Source organism: Somniosus microcephalus, chromosome 19 (assembly GCF_052327205.1).
Source record: "Somniosus microcephalus isolate GS21.2 chromosome 19, FLI_Smic_1.0, whole genome shotgun sequence".
NCBI lineage: Eukaryota > Metazoa > Chordata > Chondrichthyes > Squaliformes > Somniosidae > Somniosus > Somniosus microcephalus.
The window spans coordinates 19495188-19520851 of NC_141005.1; the positions used below are offsets into that span (position 1 = coordinate 19495188).

The following is a 25664-nucleotide window of genomic DNA, read 5'->3' on the forward strand; positions in this document are numbered from 1 at the left end:
GTGGATCTATTTGACTTATTCCTACACCATCGCAAGGATAATAAAGTATGAGGCAAGAGGCCAATCAGCACATCAAGCCTACTTTGGCTCATGCACAATTTGCATCATCAGGGATTCTGGACGAGTTGGGAGTTTGTGTAGGGTGGGGCTCAGGTCAGCAAGAGGAGTGTTGGAGAAATTGTACCTGGAGATAACCCAGGAGTGGGTAAGGAATTCAGCAGGGTTGGGATGAGATAGGATGGAGTGGGGGGTGATATTCTAAAATGGAAGTTAAGCCGTTTTGATGATGGCCTGGATGTGGGGTTAGAAGCGCCTCTCGGGAGTTGAACAGGATACTTAATGTGGCTTTGCACAGACTTTCTGCAGGAGTCACTGCACAGCGATCAGGAGCCACTGCATAATGATCAGGAGCCACTGCATAATGATCAGGAGCTGGAACCTTGACTGTTTCCCCATCTAAGGCTGGGGACACCGAGGTCCAAGTATATTGTTCCCAGCATTGAAAATATACACAATCTATTGGGAAGTGATATTATTGCATAACAGAAAGTGCCAAACCAGGAAGACAGATTAAACAGAACATGAACATATCACCATATGTAGGAAGGCAAGTATAGATATTTATAAATATAGTTTAAGCTTTATTTACCTTTTGTTTAGCTAAATAAAGTGGCAGAGTTTTACAACTGTACAAAATACAGATTTTTTTCAACATTGTACTAAGATTATAAAAATAAAAATGGAATACAGTACAGTATATGCTTCCGTGACATTCAACCAAAGGCGGTTCAAATATTTGAACACAGATCAAATTAAACTAGTACTCAAAAGATTTAAAAAATCAAATAAAATCAGACACGTCTAATTGAACATACCAATTGAAAATTGATCTAAAGTTCTTACAGATAGCTGTGCTGGTGATACAGGGCTCGCAAGTGCAATTCTGTTAATAGATTACTGCAGTACTGGCTTGAAAGAATCACTTGTGCTCAAGTATGACTGATTTTTAAAAAACATTTTTGGCGTGAAGGTAAGGGGCATTTGTACTGGGGAATGAAGCGTGCTCCATTTTGGGCAATCATCAAGCACCCCCACCAGGCAATGTTCCCGCTAAGCTGCACGTGCACGGCCGCGCAGTGATGGGAAAGGTCCCGCCCAGGCTGCTCACCGGCTTTTACATTGTGAATACCGCGCATGCGCAGACATTTAAAGGGACCGCGCATTAAAAGAAACAGGCTGCACGGAACAAAGCGCAGCTCACAGGGGACATACCTCCCAGGTCAGGTACACCATGGTTAGATGTAGACCACAACCCTCTCTACTCTAGCCCAACAATGTGCCTTAGACTCAAGGCCAGCAGAGCCCTCTCATACTGTAGCAGTGCGAGGCAGAGTAAAGCTCTCTCAACTCAATACACCTGAGGAGAGCACCTCCTCCTGCATCCGCTACCCATGCTCGTCGCCTTGGGGTCTCGGAACACAAGTGCCAATTTAAAAGTAATTCACAGAAATCACAGAAACCCCACAGTGCAGATAGAGGCCATTTCGGCCCATCGAGCCTGCACCGACACATATCCCACCCGATCCCCGTAACCCCTACACCAACACATATCCCACCCTATCCCTGTAACCCCACGTATTTAATCCCCCTAACACTAAGGGTCAATTTATCATAGCCAATCAACCTAAACCCGCACATCTTTGGACTGTGGGAGGAAACCGGAGCACCCGGAGGAAACCCACGCAAACACGGGGAGAATGTGCAAACTCCACACAGTCACCCGAGGCCGGATTTGAACCCGGGTCCCTGGCGCTGTGAGGCAACAGTGCTTACCACTATGCCACCATGCTGTGCTGTGGGGCCATGCCCATTCAGATCTGCCCAAACTCATTTCATTTCGTATCTTGTAAGTATTATCAGGTGCCTTTTGAATAAACTTTTCTGTCAAATTTGATCCTCGGTTAGTAAAGCCATCATTACTCTCAGCCAAAATGTGGTCAAATGGCAGATTGTGTGTGAAGAACCAGGAAACCATCCGAACGGTTGTGGTTGGTAACCCCCAACAATCACCAGACTTGGGTGCGCTTAAATGGAGCCGTTAAATTAAACTGATAACCTTGAAACCTGAGTAAAGAGTTTCACACAATTCAAGTTACGTCTAACACGGTGGGGGTGGAAGGTACGAGACCTGGGGAAAAGAGAAATGAATACTACATAAGCAGATTGAAGCTTACTCCTGAAAACATTTAAGCTTGGTAATAGCTGCAGGAGGTTCTTGCCTTTAATTTTTTGATCATCTCATATGTGTCTCCTGTGAACCACTTCCACAAAAGCTCTCTATAAATGGTGGACATGGAGACCAGGAAAAGAAGCATATAATGCATTGCATCCTGAGAAAAGCTTGCTGGACAATGTAATATTAACCGATTGTCATCTGTGCTGCTTTATGATGGAAAGTCGGCTACAGACTTCAAACTGAGGCAGTGAGGTTGTTCCAACATCTACCAATGTCGAAAGAGTGCCAATGACACTTTACAAGCACTATTAGTTTCTGATGATATTAAAGCTGAGCATTTAAATGAGTGAGCCATTCGAGTCACTGCTTTTGAGTTATACCAACTCCTGAATTATTTTCTTTTGTTCACAGCCATTGAGAGCCACATCATTTTTTTTTCCAAAAAAAAACTATTAAGAAAATAGCAGCTTTGAAACAAAGCAAAAACCTGCTATTCTGTAAACTTACAGTGGAACCTCCATTGTCCACACTCTCCGGCAGAACTTTTGTGGGGCGAGCTTGGCCTAGAAATTGGTTCCCACCATCTTGCCGGCGCGAACTGGGCACAGGGAATGATCCCTGCGCTGGAACGGGTAGGTCCCATTGGGCCTCGGGCCTCATTTACAGGAGACCGGCGAACTGCTGGGTCCCTTTAAGGACCACTAGTTAGACCACATGTTGACCACGCTTTCCTGAAAATGGCTGGCCCGGTGCCGGCTGCATTCAGGGCAGCCCAGTTTTACTAAGGGGGCCGCAAAACAGGCGCTAGGCTCGCTATGCGCAAATACAATGGGACTGACGCCCGCTTCAGGCATGGGCCTTGGACGCCTCTTTTTATGCCTTTACCAATATGGCGGGCAGCGCACCTCTGGTGGGTAATGAGAGCGTGCGTCCCGCCCGCCATATTGGATGCTTAGGCTCTCCTTTTGTGTCATCGAATTTCTAGGCCGCCGAAACTATGTAGCATTTCTTTTGTTACTTGCACTCTACAAGTCTTCACCCGGATACTGTTGTACTGCATGTTTTGAGACAAAAATTTGGGGCCTGTCAGTTATCTACAACTTCAGTAATCCCCCCTGTGGCTGATAATAAAGGTTCCTCTTGTACATTTAACCCACAGAGACTTTGGAAAACAAAAATAGCCATTAATCACATGCTACACGAGCTTCAGTGATGCTCAAACTGTGATTCAACAGGACCGGTTCTGGACCTTTAAGGTCTGAAGTAAAACCTGCACCGGAATAAATCAAATGGAATTAAAATCTGTACTGGCATCAAAAATAATTATAATGCTTTGACTATAATATTGCAGAACCGTTCAATGACATTAATCTAACAAAAAAAATAGAAGTTTATGTGCACATGTAGTGAGTGACATGTGCACGAGAAATCAAAATAAACTTCAATAGATTGATCCTTCAGTACATTTGAACTCATACACGTGAAGAAATAGGATACATGTAATCCACAACAACTATTTTCAAAGTCCCACCAATAGAAATATCAAATAAGGCATGGAGTCCTCAGCTAAGTGCTAGGATTACATTTTGAATTTGTGTCTCAAGGTTTTGCTTTGTTCCAGATCAGTAGAGAAAGGGAGGCTGGGCTCAGACTTACTAACAGAAGGACATCGTCGACCTTGCCGAGTTACACGGTTTCAGTGCACGATCAGAGAGGAGGCTCCGCAGGTTTGTTCAGGTTTTACAATTGCCCAATTAGTTCCATTTGAAGCAGCACATCTAATCAAACAAACCAAGGATTCAGGCCTTCAAGCACTAGTGATCTACACATCCCCTGCCCTTTGAATAATAAAAGATCACTGGATATCTAGCAAGCCCACACATTTCCCCCACCCCCCTCCCACTACCTTTTAGTAGCAGGCAGTGAAGAACATTTCTTGTCCTGTTGAAGTACTGGCTGCATTCTAAGCCTAGGTAGCAAATCCACCAGGTGTATAATAGCAGATAGGAAGGATTTCCAGCTCTGAAACCAATGTTAAAAACCAGCCTGAGATTAACTCATTCGCCACATATTCGGATTGTTGTTTAAAAGACTCGGATAAAAGCCAAAATGCAGAATTTACAAGATAGGTTCAGATTAAGACAGACTTCGGCCCGCATGATCTTATCTGGCCACAATACCAAACCTACTGTCATCCCATTACAGCTCTTAACATCGACCTGAACAGGCGGACAAGGCTTTAGTTTGATGATTATTCTGAAAGGCGACACCTCTTGACAATGCAGCACTGCCTCGTTACTACTCTGGAGTGCCAGCCTGGATTATTTGCATAAATCCACAACCTTCTGTTCCAGATCAGAGGCATTCTCCACTGAGCCAAGCTAACACTTACGAGGAGGTGCCATCTTAAATCTTAAAATCTATGCATGGCAACAGACGGCGCTGCAGAAAATTGATCAGATAAGAGTATGGGCATGAGGCATGTTTTCCTCTCAACGTGAAGCTGCATTTAAGTAGATACATGCGTGCTACTTTCAATTTTTAAGCGAGCAATGCTGGAAGGCTCGAGGTGGAATAGGTTCAGGCCGTAGCGACGGGAAAAGTCGGCTTTTCGGTAAAGACACGAACACGGAGGTAATATGGACAGGGAAGAAAGACGGGATTGAGCAAAGTTCACGAGCTAAGAAAGTCTTTGTAATGGACTCTGCAACTGCAAGATTTTTCTGATTATTGGTAGACCGAGAGAGTTGGCACTGTCCCGTGAATATCTACAGCACCTGCATTTTTAGCGTTTTGCTACCAAAGAACAGCTACTTTGCCTAAAGAAAACCCCAGAAGCAGTGAAAATGCTGGTGTTTGAGTGACAGTATATCGTTGGCCCTAATTATTGGTTAGCTGCAGTTTATCAGCATTACTTCACTGATTGTAATAATCCGAGAAGTTCTTTATCAGGCTACGGAACTGGTGACTGGAGGCAAGAGCCTCCATTCTACTGGTTAAGGTTCATTTGACGTCAAAATACTGATTCACTGAATCAGTGAAGCGTCAGCACTGGGTTACTACTTCCTTTAATAAGTTCAAAGCATGTATAACAATACATTGCTGATTAATAATACAGGTCATTATCAGTTTGTAACTAACCACAGATAAGCGCTCTCTCAGCTTATCCTCCACATCTCCCTCACACAGTGCTGTTCCACAAAATTGTGCACCAGTCAAAAATAAACAAGGTCAGAGGATAAAACTTAATGATTGCTCCGCTAGATTCAACAGACTTATGCAATGGACCAGCTCCGTACCAAAGACCGATGCTTTGTTTCGTTGCTCTGAAAGGATTAGGACAGGTCGACAAATTCAGACCATCCCACACACATTTCCGCACCAACATTGGCGTCGGGTTTACGGAGTGCTTTGATACGGACACTGCGATAAGAAAATTGTAATTAAGTCAAAATGCTTATGTGACGCTCATGATTCATCACCTTAAATTACTCCCACCACGAGTGACAGACATGTGATCACCGGTGCTTCACTCCCGTGTTATGTAACTCAAAATGCTCTTTCCAATAGAACCCAAGTTTGGGAATCTATAATCTAATTGTACTGCCAGGTGATTTCCCCTCCCCACCACAGTTCAAGTGGACATAGTAAGAAACTCCATTGTGCTTTGAAAGCCCAGTGAGAGGATGGCAACTGATTTCTTTCATTTTCACTTATTGGGTGGCTTAGATTCAGCATGTGATTTTGTTTAGCTGGTTCATTATTGTATGCTACCAGCAGCAACCTAGCAGTAAAGAAAAACAAACTTTTAACCTTTAAGTGCGGAGCTGTGTGAACTGCTATATGGTTTGGATTCAAGACAAATATAGGAGCTCTGACACTTGAATTTGCTTTGTTCCTTTTGGAAAATACCAGTGCCATATTAGTTACCTCTGGAGTGAGTTTCTTTAGGCTCTCAGTTAAGCTATTCGATAGAATATCCTGCAGTGGAAGACTGTCCCCGTCTCTAGCAGGGGTGGGTGCAGCATCACCCACTCTTGCACTGTGGTACAGCACTGGCACTACCCTCGGTCCGGACATCTGCAAGCCACTCAACCTGACTTCTCAACTCAATTCGATTCCCCTGTCCAAATTGGAGGTGCTCCAAATGAAAAACAATGTTTTTAAAGCAGATAAAATAAGAGTCTCTTTGTAATATGTTATACTTATCTCTGCTTGTGTGTGTGGGGGGGGGGGGGGGGGGTTATTTTATCACTACAGATCAGTAAGGAACTGGATGCTTAATGCAAACGTGCTCACAGTCAAACCTTGGGCCAACAGAAGTAATAATTTAAAAAATTACACTGTTCTGGTATCTATTTTGATCAGGGATAGAAGTTGACACCCATTTGAAAGCGGGAATGTTAGAGATACATTCTGTTCCTGATGAGGTCAGTACGCAGTGAATTACGGGCAAGTACTTAATTCATAGTGTGGAAATAAATCCAAAGACGTCCAACGTGCTACAAGAAATTCCTTTGGGCAACGTAATTACAGCCCTGTGAGCACGCTTACATTGTGCACTTGACAATACACGTTAGCCCTTCCATCTTCCATTACTGTAAAAAAAAAAAAAAATTCTCAATAAACCCCTCGTTCAAGCGATCGTTGTTTCTAAGTGGTAGCTCGTGAGTCAAGCTGATCACCTGCGTGGCAAAACATTGAAAATGGAACAACAGGCCAAAGACAAAACAATAGGAAGAGTGTTGAGTGTTACAAGTCTATCATGACTGGGCACTGGGAATGAAAAACACTTTTGTTTTTGATCTGCAAGGAAGGACTGAGGAAATCAACTCTGCAAATCTTAAAAAAAGCAATGGATTACACAGCCCTGAAGGATCGCAAGGGAACCCAAGAACTGCAACAAGGGCCTCCAAGTAGTTTGGGTGAATCAGGGAGCCAGTGTTTAAAACAAAAAAGTTAAGTCTGCTCTGGGGGGGGGGTGGCAAATTAGGAATACAACTTTTATTTTTGATATGACAGATGAGATTTTGCTCAACAATGTCTGTGACTTTGCTACACCAATTAGCACAGGTAAAAAAGAAATGCTGGAAATCTGAAACAGCAGCAACAAAATGCTAGAAATACACAAGACAGGTCGGTAGTGGTTAAAAGAGAAAGAGCAGACGAACGTTTAGTGTGGAGACCCTACACAAAGACACTGAATGTTAACCTTTCCCTCGGGTGCTGACCAACCTGCTGTGGATTTCCGGTCTATTCTGACCAGCACGTTGGGTCTGCCAAGATTGAAAGAGCCACTTGGAGAAAATGCAGCACATCTGTTAACTATGAAAATAAATTATCTGCACAGTTACATTTCCTGTGTAGAGTAATAGTGGAACATATTCTGTACAATTTAAAAAGAGAAAAAGTATATTGCCTCTTCAATAATTAGGGCAACTTTTAAGGCTAGAATTTAGCTGTGCAATCAGGATCCCCAAGCTAGATTTTGCAGTGTTAGGATTTGTCTATACTTTAGCATTCCAAGTACTGCATATCATCAGGAGTTCCTCAGCCTAGCTACGTGATACCGATTGGCTTTAACCCATTCACCGTTATCAAACTTTGCAGGAACCCCATTACCTGACAAAGTTTTCTCTATCTCTTTCTCTGGGGAGGGCAAAGGGCAAAGGGTTGGAAGTTGGACTTGTAACAGAGCCTCGGCCAAACAGGAGCCGAGGTTTTCCCCTCTCACTGATGGAGGTGCGATCGGTCATCTGGGCGCTTGATGTGAATCCTCCGAACCCGCTCGATTCTCTCCCGCTCCTCCTCCTCCTCCAGGTGGTGAGAACGACCAGCTGCTCCTCCGGTGGCTTCCAGCAGAGCATTGTCGGGTCCGCGCCCATCCTGGGTCTCGTACAGTAAAATATTCAGAGTCTCTTCATAGATTCGGGCTTCGGGGAACTCAACCTGCAGGAGTGACAAATCGTCAATCCACATCTCACAATGCCGTACGTCAAACTTAGTGAATTCAGATAGTGCCGTCAGATTGCTGCCAGTCTGTCTCAATTCACTTTCCTTACCTGGCAATGGACTAGCACTCCTTTTCTACTTGGGCGATTACCAGCTTAGTGAAAATCTGTGCACAAATCTTCCATTGTTTAGCTTATAAGGAGCACTGCAGTATACACCACAGAGGGCCTGAACACTGGGACCATGAATCATTAAAAAACACTTGCATTTATATAGCACTTTTCATGACCTCTTGATGTTCCAAAGCGCTTTACTGTTGTAATGTAGGAAACATCAATTTGCGCACAGCAAGCTCCAACAAACAGCAATGAGATAATGACCAGGCCATCTGTTTTTAGTGATGTTGATTGAGGGATAAATATTGACCAGGACACCAGGGATAACTCCCCAGCTCTTCTTTGAAACAGTGCGGCGGGATCTTTTACGTCCACCTGAGGGGGCGAACAGGGCCTCGGTTTAACGTCTCATCCGTACTTAACCACACTTAAAACATTTTAAAAATCACAAATACTGTCGCCCCGGGATCAAACAGTAAACGTGCAGTGTCATGAATCTTACCATTCATGGAGAAATGACTCATGAAATAACACTGGGCGGCCAGCTGGTGGCGCCGTCCAAGGAGTATAAATACTCGGGCGTGGGCCCAGCTTGCTCAGGATGTTTTTGTAACCAGGAACTAATGATGTAACTAGAATCTCATGGTTGTGAAACAGTTGATTAAAGCCTTAATAACAGAAAATGCTGGAAAAACTCAGCAGGTCAGGCAACATCCGTGGAGAGAAATTTGAGTTGACGTTTCGGGTCGAAACCCTCTTTCGAACCGAAACGTCAACTCCAATTTCTCTCCACGGATGTTGCCTGACCTGCTGAGTTTTTCCAGCATTCTCTGTTGTTATTTTGGATTTCCAGCATCTGCAGTATTTTGCTATCGTGCTAGTGATTAAAGCCTTGTTTTATACCCAAACCAAGCACTCAGTCGTCTTTTTACATCATGCAGCATGGCTTGAGGCAGGAAGGTAAGTTAAAGTCTTGGTGGGACACTTCACCGCAACTCTGAAGGGCCACCTCGGAGATATAAACCTATCCTTTTCCCTTCAGACATTAATTAACCTGCTTGTGCAGCATTTTCAGGTTACATCACTTTAAACACCTTTGCTACAGTTCACCTACAGTAAATGATCGGATCTTTCGGTACAATACCAGAATGTAGTCAAAAGCAGATGGTTTATTGTAAATAATCTTGCCGCCTTCTCCAGTCCATGAGCTGCCTGATCTCTCTTTCTCTGTGAGTAGGCGACTAATTAATGGGATATGTCATCATGCTGAACAGGATTTTACAATAAAACTTACACTGTATTGATTATATAAGCACTGGTCACAGGCCAACACTTAAAAACTCCCAGAAAGGTTTCAGGCTACAGAGCTTTAATAATTAATTAGTGTAATTTAAACTTACAAGGTAGCACAGTAGATCAGAGGTCCAAGAGACTATACCACACAGTGACAGGACAGAGGTTCACACCAGGTTTCCTACGTAGCTCTGGAACAGACTGCCATCTCGTGCGGTGGATTCTCATTCGCTGAATTCCTGTTTCTGACTGGGGCGGAGGTCGCCTCTTACAGAAGGTAGGTGCTGCAGGGAATTCAAGGCTAGAGTGATCGCCGGGACTCGCTTCGATCGCCTAGATGGGGCTGAGAGGAATTTCCCAGATTCCCCCCTCCCCCCCCAATTGGCCTGGTTTTTTTTTTGCCTCTCCCAGGAGATCATATGGTTTTGGGCGAGGTGCAGAGTATATATCGTGATACACAAGTTATCGCAATTGTGTGGGACAAGCTCGATGGAACAGGTGGTCTTTACCTGTCCATCACCGTTCGTATATTCGTATGAGCGTAGACCAGTCACACCCCACACGCGGGCTGCAGGAAGACGCTTCAAAGCACATCCTAATGTATGTCCCAGCAACCAGTTATCACAGCAGCACAGGCAGAAGCTAAGGAGCAAGATTGTGAGCCAGTCTGGATTATGGTGCTAGTCAAAGAAATGAAGGTTACGGTTTTGGGGCGGGGGGGGGGGGGGGGGGGAGAAGAAGAAAGGAGAAACAAATTACATTTAGAGAGTGCTTTCATGTAACAATGTCCCAAAGCACTGTACTGGGACACATTGGATGATGAGCAGGAAGTAGGGGAGAACTTCGGGAAGGTGACTGAAGATAGAGTGGAGCATTTTATAATGGTGGGGAAATAGGTAGCAAGACAGAGCTTAGGAAGGAGTATCACACAGCGTAGGGCCCAGGGGACTGAAGACTCTGGAAGTGATGCTGGTGCGGAGGGAGGTCCAGCAGACCAGAGCAGCAAGAGTGGAGCTTCCCCGCCAGGAGAAGATCGCGGAGGTAGGCTGGGGCAGGACCTTGGTGGGACATGAAGACAAAGACAAGGATTTATAGGTTAAGCGTGCTAGGGACAGGAAGCCGGTGGAGGTTAGCAAAGACTGGGATGACGGGCGTGCAGGATTTTTGTGCAAGACACAGGCTGCAGAGTTCTGGATGAATTGGAGTTTGTGTAGGGTGGAGCCAAGGGGACCAGCAAGGACAACGTCAGAGTGACGGTGAGGATGAAATAAGAGCGTAGGCACTGAACCCTCTTCGTACTTTGCTAGTGAGATGACTGATATCTTGCATTTTCTTTCAGCACAAGGGTGTGCAATGTAATGTAGATTCAATGAGTTCACTCTCCCTGTGGATAGGAGGCTGCGCTCCCTGCAGTCGGAGCAGCTGTGCACTTTTAAACAGCTGGTAAAAATTCACCAGGCATTTTTTATCAAGAGCAGCCATTAACAATAGAGGTCATATTACTTCCTACTGGCGATTTAAACCTAGACTTAATGATTACACCACAATCTTTCATCCTTCAGTTCAGTTGCTGTCATGCATCAATGGCATCCCAGAGTAATTGTAAGATATGATGGAATCTCAGCGCTCAGATGATAAAACCACTCGAGCTTTACTGTTGGACTTTGTGATCCCGAGCCTTTGAATGAGCTCACTGCCTTGTAATCACACCATTATTCTCTATTTCACTATGATCAAACGTTCCACAGTCCTACTGATTTTACTTAGTGATACCGTATCTTGCTTTAAGAGAACAAAGCGCTAGTCTCTCTCTAGCCATGGCTCAGTTGGTAGCACCCTCATCTTTGAGTCAGAGGTCGTGGATCGTGAGCACAAAAAACTAGGCCGACACTCCAGGGCAGTGCTGAGGGAGTGCCGCACTGTTGGAGGTGCCGTTTTTCGGATGAGACGCTAAACCGAGGGCCCGTCTGCTCTCTCAGGCGGATGTAAAAGATCCCCCGGCACTATTTTGAAGAGGAGCAGGGGAGTTATCCCCAGTGTCCTGGCCAATATTTATCCCTCAATCAACCTCACAAACAGATAATCTGGTCATTTATCTCATTGCTGCCTGTGGGACTTTGGTGTTTGCACACTTGATTGTCCTGTTGCCCTACATTACAACAACATTTATATAGCGCTTTTAACATAGTAAAACATCCCAAGGCGCTTCACAGGAGTGTTATCAAACAAAATTTGACACCGAGCCACATAAGTAGATATTAGGACAGAGGAGTGGTAGGTTTTAAGGAGCGTCTTAAAGGGGGAGAGCGAGTAGAGAGGCCGAGAGGTTTAGGGAGGGAATTCCAGAGCTGACGGCTATGGCAGCTGAAGGCACGGCCGCCAAAGGCGGAGCGATGGAAACCGGAGTTGAGAAAGAGGCCAAAATTGGAGGAGCGCAGAGATCTGAGGGTTGTAGGGCTGGTGGAGGTGGTTCTTCTTAGGCAGTCCCTCGGAACCGAGGATGACTTGCTTCCACATTAAAGATGAGTTCTCAGGTGACTGACGGGTCCAATGTGGGACCTACAGTCTCTGTCACAGGTGGGGCAGATGGTGGGTGGGTGGGGTACTTGGGTTGGCGTGCGCTTGGCTTCCGCTTGCTCCCGGCGACGAGACTCGAGGTATTCGGCGCCTTCCCGGACGCTTCTCCTCCACTTTGTGCGGTCTTGGGCCAGGGATTCCCAGGTGTCGGTGGGGGTGTTAGAGAGATAGGGAGGGACAAGGTCCTGGAGGGCTTTGAAAACAAGGATGAGAATTTTCCGGTTTGGGAGCCAATGGGGCTGAGCGAGCACAGGGGTGATTGATGGGTGAACGAGACTTGGCGCGAGTTAGGACACGGGCAGCAGAGTTTTGGATGAGCTCAAGTTTATGTAGGGTGGAAGACGGAAGACCGGCCAGGAGAGCATTGGAATAGTCAAAATCTAGGATGAGGGTTTCAGCAGCGGATGAGCTGAGGCAAGGGTGGAATCAGGGGATGTTAAGGAGGTGGAAACAGGCTACAACAGTGAATACACTTCAGAAAGTACTTCATCGACTGTGAAGTGCTTTGGGATGCCCTGAGGTCGTGATAGGCGCTATATCAATGCAAGTTCTTTCTTTAGCCTGATCACTATGCTATGGGCGTTTACCATAGCAAATGGCAATCACCTTAGTAACTGTGAATGGTTTATTAGAACACTGCTTGTTGCATAACCGTTTGAAAATGCACAAACTTAATGTCAAAATGCTTAATATTGAAAATATTTAAAGCAAACAGATTGAGGTTTCTATTAGCAGGGCCCAGATCACAAGGACAGCAGATCAAGTAACTGAGGAGAGTCCAGGTCCATTCACTTCGTTTCACAGGAAGAACCTGCACCTGGGTTACAAGTTCATCTGTGAGCAAAAAGACAGTTCACCCTCCAAGTTGAAACCCACCTTGGTCTGTTTCTTCTCTGTTGCGTACACGATGGAGGTGCAGCACACCTCAGCGATCTTACGACCCTGCCCATAAAAGGACCAGCAGCAGATTTCATCGCCAAGGACGTCCTTGATGAAAAGGACTCTGCCGTTAAAGCGCAGAGACAGCTTGTCGAACAGCTCGATGTTCTTTAGCATGTTATCATCAGAGTTGCTGAAAGTATAAGAAAATAAGCTTAAAATTACTATCGTATGAGGAGAGATTGGGTCGACTAGGCCTGTATTCACTAGAGTTTAGAAGGATGAGAGGGGATCGCATTGAAACGTATAAAATTCTGACAGGGTTAGACAGACTGGATGCAGGGAGGATGTTTCCCCTGGCTGGAGAACGAGGGGTCACAGTCTCAGGATACGGGGTAGGACATTTAGGACTGAGATGAGGAGAAATTTCTTTACTCAGAAGGTGGTGAACCTGTGGAATTCTCTACCACAGAAGGCTGTAGAGGCCAAGTCACTGAATATATTGAAGGAGGAGATAGATTCCTAGACACAAAAGGCATCAAGGGGTATGGGGAGAGCGGGAATATGGTATTGAGATAGAGGATCAGCCATGATCATATTGAATGGCGGAGCAGGCTCGAAAGGCCGAATGGCCTGCTCCTGCTCCTATTTTTCTATGTTTCTAATGAGACGCACAACAACTTGAAGTAGGTTGGCGGCAGTCGATCAGAACCCTGCCTTTCGCCTCCGGTATAAAAGGATCCAGCAGTGGGATGAATGGTAAGTAGTCGACAAAACCGCTTCCTTTTCCCCACAAATATGAAATAGCATCGGAATTTCATTAACCAGGAAGCGTTAGGGAAATCCTGACGACATGAAAGGCGTTATATAAATGTAAATTCTATCTTTTCTTAAACTTGCAGGCAAAGGCCTGGGCCCTAAACTCTGGAATCTCCCCCTAAATCTCTCCACCAATGTTCCATCTAAATTCCCCCCCCGCCCCCCCCCCCCCGGCGCAGACCCTTTAAGTTTGCTGCGTGGCTGCGCGTGGGCGGTGTCTCTTCCAGCGGCAGCAGTCGGTGAGCGGCCTACGCGGGACCTCACGATTGATGCGCGGCCGCGCACTTTAGGGGGAAACATCGCTCTCTCCCTCCTCCTTTAAGACGCTCCTTAAAACCCATCTCTTTGACCAAGCTTTCGGTCACCTGTCCGAATATCTCATGTAGTTCGATGTCAAATTTTGTTGGATAATCGCTCCGGTGAAGCACCTTGGGACGTTTTACTACGTTAACGTGTGAAGGAATAGCCACGATTCAGAGAAATACACGATACCATGAACAGATTTCTAATACTATTAATAAACGACAGACACAAGTCTCAGCAGACAGGCTGTAAACAGAGAACAGGCTTCGGAGATAAAGATCAGTTGATAACAAAGTTGTAAACAGGTTATTGACCAAGAAACTAAGACCCTATTGAAAAGCAAAGACTTGCATCTGAAGAGTCTAGAGTTTGGGTGTACCACAATGGAAGACCCAAGTGAGGTGTTAAAAACCAACACGTCGAACAGGAACATAAAATATTGATTAAACCATGTGCCTTTGTAAAAGTAACATCAAATAAGACAGGAAACACGATTAAATATGCAACCAATTGAGATACAGTAGCTAGAAAACAAGTAAACACACAGTTAAAGCGGTTTTTTGATTTACATATTGTAAAATAATACCAACAAGAAGGCTTCGAAAATATGACTTCAATAGAGACAACAGGCAATTGCATTGTGTTTGTATTAAACTTGGATCACCACGGAGTCAAAATGTCTGCAAAAAACCAGTAAAGCCAATATTAAGAATTGAATTAAAGAATCTTCAGTAAGGATGACATCAAACAGAAACCATTGCTGTCATCGTTTTTATGATGGTTTTTGGAACACCTAAAGGTAGAGAAATAATTGTGCATGCAATAGTTGAATTGATAGTAAGATAGAAAGCATTTGAAAGAGGTATCAATAAAGACAATTAACTGACATCAGCAGAGAACATCAAAGAAGAAACCACTGCCAAAAGGGTATAAAATAAGACCTTTTTCAACAGAAAAGTCAGAACACGCTGAACAGGCAAAGCGTTTCTCAACTCTTCAGAGGAATCTCCAAGTCTGTAACTATGAGTCTCAGGAAGTCAAAGTGATTGATTTTGGCGGATGTTCTGGATTTAGAAATAAGTAAGAAATAAGAAATGTAACGAAGTAAAGATTTGAGAATAAGGATCTCTGAGAAATAAGAAATGTAAGCTAATTGTATTTTGAATTGTTAATGTTGTGACTGATTCAACAGATGTTAACTGAATGTCGGCTCTTAAATAAAACTATATATTTTTAGAATTGTCTCAGAGTAATTCTGTATAGACTCGCGAACCCACAAATTCTGTACTCTTTTGTAAGGAGTTGCAGAATTCAGTGGGGTATCCGAACCCTCATAATATCCGGAAGGTTACAGTCTAGTTCAACTTATTAAAAGTACTATCTGGAGGACAGTAACATCTTTGGTCGTTCCTTTCCTTTAGGGAGAGATAGCCTGAATCTTTAGATCCATTTAAGCGTCTTATGGAATTCGGCTATCTCTAACTTAAGTTGAGGGTGAACGTCTGGGGAATACGCCTGATCTGGGGTAGCCCGAACAGGGCTAGGATTGTAATTATCCCTTCAAAAGGTGCTGTATAAATGCAAGCTATCGTCGATTAACTGAGGCGGAGGTGGAAGAATTCAATCTCCAGTGATCTAATGTCACTCGATCCATCGACAGTGATGTAAAAATAAAGTCGTTATTAAAAAAAAAAACTGCCTTATTTTTCCACCACTAATGTGAAATACTGTATTACCAAAGGTCTTACAGTGGGGCACTGCTGGTCACCACAGCATTATATCCTTGCCTATTCTTTCGATATATTCTGTTCCTCCCTATAGAATACACAATTTCCCAGCTGAATGGTTTGGTAGAGGTGTGTGGAGAGAAGATGCTCTCGGGCTTCGGTCAATGCTGTCGCTGAGCCAAGTTAGGAGGTGAGCAAGAGGCAACTCATTCTCCAAGTATTCCCTCAATCCATTTAGGAAACACCATCCAGCATCTATTCAACAGCAAAGCAGCCAGGAGACTTGGCACGAGAAACCACGGGACCACAATGTACTTCACCCTCATGGTATTCCGCCTGCTCCACCTCTGTTCTCCTAAAGCCATTGATTCTTGCCGAGGTACTGCTTTACACCTGGACAATGGTCACTTGGGCAAGACCTCTGGCACCTCACCCCTTTCATTTGTCAGCCTAGCGAGTGCGGGCAGGCTACTGATGGCATACAATCTCCTCCGGCCCTAGAACCCTCCAAGATCTCTGCGCTCTTCCAATTCTAGCCTCCTGCGCATCCCCGATTGTCATCGCTCTGCCATTGGTGGCCGTACCTTTAGCTGTCCCGGCCCCAAGCTCTGGAATTCCCTCGTTAAACCTCTCCGCCTCTCCCTCTCCGCCTCTCCCTCTCCTCCTTTAAGACGCTCCTTAAAAACCTACCTCAATTGACCAGGGTTTTGGCCACCTGACCTACTATCCCCTGATGTGGCTCGGTGTCAAATTTAGTTCGATAATCGCTCCTGTGAAGCTCCTTGGGGATGTTTTACATTGTAGGCGCTATATAAATGAAAGCTGTTGTTGTGAAAGACATCCTGTCCTCACCTGATGCCCAGACATGCGTCCTGTCCAGAAGGGGTGTTACTGGACAGTGATCAGGAATGCAAGCCATGACTGATGTTTTCCTGCCCTAACCTAGGGATAGTAAAGCCAGTTGTATCACCCGTGCTGCTGCAGCGCACGCACACTGGGAATTGGGACCTTTTTGGTCTACAGCTTCGCACCCCACCCCTTAGGCCATTGCGAGAGCCCCACTGTATTTTCTAAATGTGTGTAGTAATGTCTAAAACAGTGCTTGGCACTGATCAGATGGTCTTCGCTTACCTGGTGTAGGAATATTTGTTGTTGCTTCTGTTATACAACAGCTTAACGGCAGGCTGTAAAGAGAAAAGAATGTCAGTTGTTATGGCTTCACAGCGTGAAGGAGAACTAGTGGCAGTAAATTAGAATACTGCCTTGCATGTCTGGTACATGGTTCAGTCCTACGCCACACTGATTAGATCAAAATAGTATCTCCCTCTGGTGGCAGTGAGGATCCGGTGTGAAACAAATCCAGGCAGTCTTAATCCAGTTCCTAGAGGAAGCGGGTAAATGTAACAGAACAGTCCAGAGATTGGCACAAATCGGCAGTGCCATCCATAGGTTCAGGATGGGAAACAGAAACGTTGGTGCGGAGGAGGATGCTCTTGTAAGCTTGGCTCCAGCACACTGCTAGTTCAGTCTACACGGAGTTCGGCTTTGCTGCATCGTTCCTTGGGAGTGACTCAATACCGACACTGGATAGAGAAAAAGATGGGACTTGCGTGTCTAATCTTGAACAGTGAAAGGAAAAAAAAACACTGGGGAGAAAAAAGCGTCATATGTGGCGACATGTCCCAGAAGTCAGCGACACTCACTGTGCCCCCTCCCCATCGCTCTAACCTTATTAGATGTTGCTATCAATCGCTGCTCCTCCTTGTTTGATGTGATCACAGGAACTTTACAGAAAGGCTCATAGGTTTCTTTCTGCTGTAAAACAAGCACAAGTACCTCAGAACATTTCAAACCTGAAAACATTTTCAAGCATTAAAAAAGAACCATAGAAAACACAGCTCATTTTATAGACCATAATTTCCAAGAGTAGTTATAAAAACCGTATAATAAAACTTTATTTTAAATTGTGGCAACGAAACAAGTCTATGCAATTGTGGGCGATGCATTTTTATGTTGTAAAGATAATCACAGATAAGCACAGAAGAGGGAGGCCGCTCAGTCCATTCAGCTCATGTACGATAGAAACCTATGGTTCTTCCATCACAGCATCCAACTGCATGCTGAGTGATGCCACAGCTTTCGCCTCCACTACCCTACCTGGGAATCATTCCGGGTATTCATCACTGAGGAAAAAATGCTTCCGGATATCAGTGCTGAACTTGCCTTTTGCTAGTCTGTACCTATGTGTTCCTGACCTCGAAATAATACTCTGGATTAACCTCTCCCATTCCACTTCATATTTTATATACCTTACTAAGGGCCCCTCCGACTTACCTCCTTTCAAGGCTAAAAAGATGAAGCTTGTCTAACCTTTCCTCATAAACTCAGTCCTCGGAGAGCAGAGATCAGTCTTGTGGCCCTTGACTGGATCATTTCCAGGGCATGCACACTGTCCTTGTATCTCAGCGAGCAGGACTGAACGCAGTGCCCATGGTGCAACCTGACCAGCGTGCTATACAGATTCAGAACCAAGATCTCAGACCTGTGCTCCACTAATCGAACAGTCTAGAGCAGCATCTTTTACATTGTCTTTAGCTGCACCACAAACCCCACTCCCTCAACACGGTTTCCATCGCCGTCTCCAGCCACTGTCTCGCGCTAAACCGGACCATTCACAACCGTGGAGTCCTGTTCAACCCTGAACTGCACTGTAGCCCCCAAATCCCACCCATCACATCATCACCCATCTTCACCCCTACTTCAACCCCTCCACCGCTGAACCCCTTCTGCTCAACTGCTCCATTGTTGCCCTCATTCTCCACCTTCCATAAATTCTAAATTGTCCAAAACCTCAACACGTGTCCTGTCTCTAACTTCTGCTTGTCCATCGCCCCCATCCTGGCTGATCTACACTGGCTCTTCACCCCCAACCCATTAAAATCTACATCTATAAAGCCCTCCTTGACCTTGCCCCACCTTGTCTCTGCAATCTCCTCCAGCGCTACATCCTCTCCCAAATGCTCCATTCCTCTGACTCCAGCATGCTGCTCTCCCCCCCCCACCTCTAGCCACCATGGTCCTATTCTCTGCAATTCCTTCCATAAACCTTTCCACTTCTCTCTCCACTCTTAAAGACTCTCTCAAAGCCCATCTCTTCAACCAAGCTTGTTGGTCACCCTCCCGAATCTCTCGCTTTGCGGCTTGGCATCTGTTTTTCTTATGCCTATTTGTGAAGTGCCTGAGGATGTTTCTTTAAGATAAAGTGCTACATAAATGTAAGTTCTTGTCGACTGCTGCCCTGCAATGACTGGCGACATTAACTATTGGGTTCACCATCATTCCCAGATCTCTCTCAGCTTCTCCTCGATATAGCTAAACATTATTAAGTATGTTCCCCCATTTCTTTGTCCAGTGTACAACTCAAACTCACCAGGGTGAACATTGAGGCTTAACGGTTTAAATTGTGAGGGACAGGCTGCATACAATTGGCTTGTATTCCCTTGAATTTAGATGGTTGAGGGGCGGTGATCTAATTAAGATCTTTTAAATGATAAAGGGGTTAGATAAGATGAACTATTTCCTCTGGTGGGGAAATCCAGAACAAGACACATCTTAAAATTAAAGCTCGGCCATTCAAGAGTGAAATCAGGATGCCCTTCTTCACAGACAGGGCAGTGGAAATCTGGAACCCTCTTCCCCAAAAGGTTGTGTGTACTGGGGTCAATTGAAATCTACATCCTAGGGTACTTAAGGAAGTGGCCCTAGAAATAGTAGAGGCATTGCTGGTCATCTTCCAAAATTCGATAGACTCTGGAACAGTTCCCATGGATTGGAGGGTAGCTAATGTAACCCCACTATTCAAAAAAGGCGGTAGAGAGAAAACGGGGAATTATAGACCGGTAAGCCTGACATCGGTAGTGGGGAAAATGCTAGCGTCCATTATAAAAGATGTAATAGCAGAGCACTTGGAAAACAGTGACAGGATCGGACAAAGTCAACATGGATATACAAAAGGTAAATAGTGCTTGACTAATCTACTGGAATTTTTTGAGGATGTAACTGGTAGAATAAATAAGGGAGAACCAGTGGATGTGGTGTATTTGGACTTTCAGAAGGCTTTCGACAAGGTTCCGCATAAGAGACTAGCATGCAAATATAAGCACATGGGATTGGGGGTAAGGTACTGACTTGGATAGAAAACTGGTTGGCAGACAGGAAGCAAAGAGTTGGAATAAACGGGTCTTTTTCCGAGTGGAAGGCAATGACCAGTGGGGTACCGCAGGGATCGGTGCTAGGACCCCAGTTATTCACAATATATATTAATGATCTAGACGAGGGAACTAGATGTAATATCTCCAAGTTTGCAGATGACACAAAGCTGGGTGGGCGTGTGTGCTGTGAGGAGGATGCCGAGAAACTCCAGGATGATTTGGACACGTTGGGTGATTGGGCAGAAGCATGGCAGATGCAATATAACGCGGATAAATGTGAGGTTATCCACTTTGGTGGCAAAAACAGGAAGGCAGATTATCTGAATGGCAATAGATTGGGAGAAGGGGAAGTGCAACAAGACCTGGGTGTCCTTGTGCACCAGTCGCTGAAGGTAAGCATGCAGGTGCAGCAGGCGGTTAAGAAGGCAAATAGTATGTTGGCCTTCGTAGCGAGAGGGTTTGAGTACAGGAACAAGGATGTCTTTCTGCAGTTGTACAGGGCCTTGGTGAGACCACATCTTGAGTATTGTGTGCAGTTTTGGTCGCCTTATCTGAGGAAGGATGTTCTTTCCATGGAAGGAGTTCAGTGAAGATTCACCAGGCTGATACCTGGGATGGCAGGAATGACGTATGAGGAGAGATTGGGTCGATTGGGCTTATACTTGCTGGAGTTTAGAAGAATGAGAGGGGATCTCATTGAAACTTATAAAATTCTGACAGGACTGGACAGACTAGATGCAGGAAGGATGTTCCTGATGGTTGGGGAGTCCAGAACCAGGGGTCACAGTCTAAGGATAAGGGGTAAGCCATTTAGGACAGAGATGAGGAGGAATTTCTTCACCCAGAGAGTGATGAACCTGTGGAATTCTCTACCACAGAAGGCAGTAGAGGCCAATTCATTAAATATATTCAAGGCGGCGTTGGATATATTTCTTAAGGCTAAAGGGATCAAGGGGTATGGGGAGAAAGCAGGGACAGGATACTGAATTTGGATGATCAGCCATGATCGCATTGAATGGCGGAGCAGGCTCGAGGGGCCGAATGGCCTACTCCTGCTCCTATCTTCTATGTTTCTATGTTTCTCAGCTCTACCCATAGATTCTACATCATCAGAGCGAATATCCTTCCTTACTATTATGTTAATAATCTCCTCTTTAACCAGCAATGCTACCCCACCGCCTTTTCCTTTTTGCCTGTCCTTCCTGAATATTGAATACCCCTGAATGTTGAATTCCCAGTCTTGGTCACCCTGGAGCCATGTCTCCGTAATCCCAATTAATTCATATCCGTTTACATCTATTTGCGCAGCTAATTCATCCACCTTATTACGAATGCTCCTCGCATTAAGACACAAAGCCTTTAGGCTTGTTTTTTTTTTTTTTAAACACTCTTAGACCTTTTAGAATTATTGTTTACTGCGGCCAAGTTTGATTTACACCCTTGATTTCTCTGACTTCCACTTTTGCTTTTCTCCTTCCTGTCTTTTGCTTCTATCCTTGCTTCCCTTTCCTCTGTCTCCCTGCACAGGTTCCCAACCCCCTGCCATTTTAGTTTAAACCCTCCCCAACAGCACTAGCAAACACTCCCCCTAGGACATCGGTCCCGGTCCTGCCCAGGTGCAAACCGTCCAGTTTGTACTGGTCCCACCTCCCCCAGAACCGGTTCCAATGTCCCAGGAATTTGAATCCCTCCTCCTTGCACCATTCTTCTAGCCACGTATTCATCTGAAATATCCTTCTATTTCTACTCGAACTAGCACGTGGCACTGGTAGCAATCCTGAGATTACTACCTTTGAGGTCCTATTTTTTAAATTTACCTAACTCCCTATATTCAACTTTTAGGACCTCATCCCGTTTTTTTACCTATATCGTTGGTACCTATATGCACCACGACAACTGGCTGTTCACCCTCTCCCTCCAGAATGCCCTGCAGCCGCTCTGAGACATCCTTGACCCTTGTACCAGGGAGGCAACATACCATCCTGGAGTCTCGTTTGCGGCCGCAGAAACGCCTATCTATTCCCCTTACAATAGAATCCCCTATCACTATAGCTCTCTTGCTCTTTTCCCTCCCATCCCGTGCAGCAGAACCACCCCTGGTGCCAGGAAGTTGATTGCTGCTGCCTTCCCCCGATAAACCATCTTCCCCAACAATATCCAAAGCAGTATATCTGTTTGAGAGGGGGATGGCCACAGGGGACCCCTGCACTACCTGCCTGCGCCTACTACTCTGCCTGGCGGTCACCCATTCCCTTCCTGCCTGTGCAGCCTTTACCTGCGGTGTGACCAACTGATTAAACGTGATATCCACGACGTCCTCAGCATCGCGAATGCTCCAGTATGTATCCATTCACAGCTCCAGCTGTGATTACCAGCTGGAAGAGGATGCCAGGAACAGTAGTTAGAATCACTGAATCATACAGCGCAGGAGGCCATTCGGCCCACCATGCCTGTGCCGGCTCTTTGAAAGAGCTATCCAATTAGTCCCACTCCCCTGCTCTTTCCTCACAGCCCTGGAATTTTTTCCTCCAAGTATTTATTCCCTTTTGAAAGTTACTATTGAATCAGCTTCCACCGCCCTTTCAGGCAGCGCATTCCAGATCATAATAACTCACTGCATACATTTTTTTTGCCTCATCTCCTCTCTGGTTCTTTTGCCAATTATTTTAAATCCATGTCCTCTGGTTACCGACCCATCTGCCAGTGGGTCGGTAAACAGCTTCTCTCTATTTACTGTATCAAAACCCTTCATAACTGAAGCAAGGACACTTGAATCATTTAAGAAGCTAGTTGCTATAATGGGAAGACTAGGACTGGTATTTGAGATCAAATAGGCTGAACAGCCCTCACCCGAACCTATCTTGTGACTACTGCAGTCCCCGGCAGGGAGTGGAAGATGCTTTGGGGATAGCGGTGTATAGTGCGGTCATGCTCAGAGAAGACTGCGATGGTGGTTTTACCTGAAGGGCAGCTTGGCACTCCTCCACCAGCCCCTGTACCAGGTAGTACTTGGCCTCTGCCAGCAGCTCCTCAATTTCACGGTTACTCTCCGGGAGGGGCACAGCACCGTCGCGCAGGTAGTTCAGAACTGCACCAAAGTGCTTTCCGCAGCGGTCAATTAGGATCCAGCCTGCAAAACGGGAGACATTTAGGTCCTTATCGCTCTCTTTTCCCCGTCCCACCATGTAGATGCACTAAAATAATTTTGCAGTCTTCTCTGTCTGTGGGGGCAAGAGAGGGGCGATGGGAAGATCTGGGCACATTTGACCCGTGTGGAAACAGATACACCAGCTGCCCACCCTTTGTCAACGTTACGTGCCGCACACTTGCTGATCAAAGGGCAATGAAGCTGAAGAGGCTGGAACTGCACATCAGGTCAGTGAGAATCTGAAAGAGAAAGCTTAATGCTTTGGCCTGGTGCTGAAGGCTGGGGTTCCTTCTAATGAACAAGTCCTAGACGATCAGCTTTTAAGCAGTTATTTTCCAGGCCTTTAAATAGACTGTAATGTTTCCACGGAGAGAGCCAGGTCATTGCGATTCCATTGCGGTTATTTGGAGAAGTCACCTGTAGAGTTGAGTGTGCTCAACTCAGCTGGAGACCTTTTCATCTTAGCTTTCATTACCTTTTCTTTTGTCAGTACTGCTTGCTTTTTGCCTGCAGAGGAGCTGCAGCCTGTTCCCAATGCCACTCTCAAAACAGTCATTGGGGGTTGTGCGACACGAGCCTCTCCCTTCTGACTGGGGCAGCACCAGTTCGCACTTAGCAGCTTTCCATCGCACCAGGACTGATACTGAGAACTGCATATGGGGGAAACTGTGGGTACAAATGTGCGCAGCCTAGCTCCAACATGGTGTGTCCTCTTAGCTGTCACTTACCCACTCCCACCCCTCCAAAAAAAAAACTTACAGCTGCATTACCACCAAAGTGCCTCCTGGTGGCAGTATTGACCCATGAGAGGTGGCTGCACTCAGTACTGCCCCCAGGAGGAATGTAGAGGCACTGCAGATGGGGGAAGTCAAGCATTCAACAGGAATGACGTGAAATCAGCTTTATTTTGCATTCTCACGGAAATGAACAGGAAGATGGCAAGCATGTAGAAAAATAAAAATCTTATGGTCTACAGTTGCCCACTTTGTCCGGCAACTGGGGAGGAGGATTAGGCCATCACAATTCAACAGTAGTTTAGAGTCAGGGAGATCAGACCAAGAGGGATTCTTGCACCCAAGAAACCACTTGCGTGGAGGCGAGAACAAATGTGCATTAAAGCTAGAGATGGGTTAGATTCATTAAACCCGCCCCCTCCAAACACACATTTGGGCCATGATAGAAAGGTACCATGTGAAAAAAACCAGAGGCGACATGAGGAAAAACTTTTTTACGCAGCGCGTGGTTAGGATTTGGAATGCATTGCCTGGTAGGGTGGTGGATACAGATTCAATAGTCGCCTTCAAAAGGGATTTGGATGAATATTTGAAGGAATTGCTCTTTAAATGAGCCGGCGCAGACTCGGTGGGCCAAAGGGCCTCCTTCAGTGCTGCACTATTCTAGGATTCTGACAAATCAGGTGGGAGGGCTTTTAAGAACTACACAAAGGCTGTCAATGGCAAGCTAGATTTCACAATTTACTGGCCCCAGAGTAATCACATTACAGGAAACTTTGGTTTATCCGGAGGTTATATGTCCGGAATACTCGATCTAATGGCAAAAATCAGGAGCCGTTTTCTATAAGGCTTTTAGTTCTCTTTGCTTTTTTTCCCCCCCAGTCAGGCACTGCAAGGTCTGTAGCTATAGCAACAGCTTCAGCTAGAGACGCTTGCAGCTGCAGGTTTAGAAGCTGTTGCTAAGCAACAGTGTTTGTTGTCAGATACGGAGATGAAAACCTCCGTATGCTTCAACATTAACTTTGTATGTCTGGCAGTTTTGATAGATCGGCAACAGCTCGGTGCCGGATATCACAAAGTTTCCTGTACACAACAAATGCAGGGCTGCTGTTGTACACTGCCCCCCTGCAGTGCCATTTCCTCGTGTTGCTTTTCCCACAGTACTATTTCTTCCCTGACAAATCCGAGAAACCGCCACAGGTGCACCTAAACCTTCCCGCCTGACCAAGGCCCACAGAATCCACCCCCTTGGGTCTTTTGCTGATCTTACATCGAATAAATTCTGCAGAGATATATTCTGCAGACCTTTCCCCAGAATTCTTCTATCCAAAAGACACTCCCAATATTCTTGAAATCAGGCAATTTTTTTTTTTTTAACCGTCGCTACTTTCACTCAGTTGAAACTGACCGTGGATATAAAATTCTGCCATTTCCCACAAGTGCCTCTCAGCAAAATTAAACTGGCTTTTTTCCCCCCCACTTGTGTCTGTGGAAAGCCAAGTCCGTGCTCTTTTAAGCTGCTTCACACTGCAGCCCGGGGTCTAGGGGGATCAATCTATGTTCACTAGTCTCTTGCATCATTTACTTGTAGACGGTGCAGCCCATCTGGTGGGGCCAGCTGTTGCTGTGAGTCTCCCTGTTTCACACCTGGACACTGGCCAAAACCAAC

At 45.5% G+C, this 25664-nt stretch overlaps 1 protein-coding gene across 2 annotated transcripts; it reads right to left on the reverse strand.

Moving 5' to 3' along the window:
• Positions 1–628: 628 nt before the first annotated feature.
• On the reverse strand, positions 629–25664 carry kctd10 (potassium channel tetramerization domain containing 10). Of its 2 annotated transcripts, none has more exons than XM_086012049.1 (5): positions 23074–25664; positions 17631–17714; positions 17034–17086; positions 13051–13246; positions 629–8185 (listed from the first exon to the last, which is right to left on the reverse strand). In XM_086012049.1, the coding sequence occupies exons 1-5, from the start codon at positions 23296–23298 to the stop codon at positions 7967–7969; spliced, it is 777 nt and encodes a 258-aa protein (XP_085868175.1). In that variant the 5' UTR covers positions 23299–25664; the 3' UTR covers positions 629–7966. The 2 variants fall into 2 exon arrangements, with proteins under 2 accessions (XP_085868175.1, XP_085868174.1); XM_086012048.1 differs by having other exon boundaries at positions 17631–17717; positions 23074–25661.

Coding starts and splice junctions, on each gene's coding strand:
- kctd10 (XM_086012048.1), bottom strand. CDS start 23,298: ATGGTGGGACGGGGAAAAGAGAGCGATAAGGACCTAAATGTCTCCCGT. Junction 13,247..17,033: donor AACAAATATTCCTACACCAG/GTAAGCGAAGAC, acceptor TTATACTTTCAG/CAACTCTGATGATAACATGC. Junction 8,186..13,050: donor CAGAGAAGAAACAGACCAAG/GTGGGTTTCAAC, acceptor TCACTCCTGCAG/GTTGAGTTCCCCGAAGCCCG.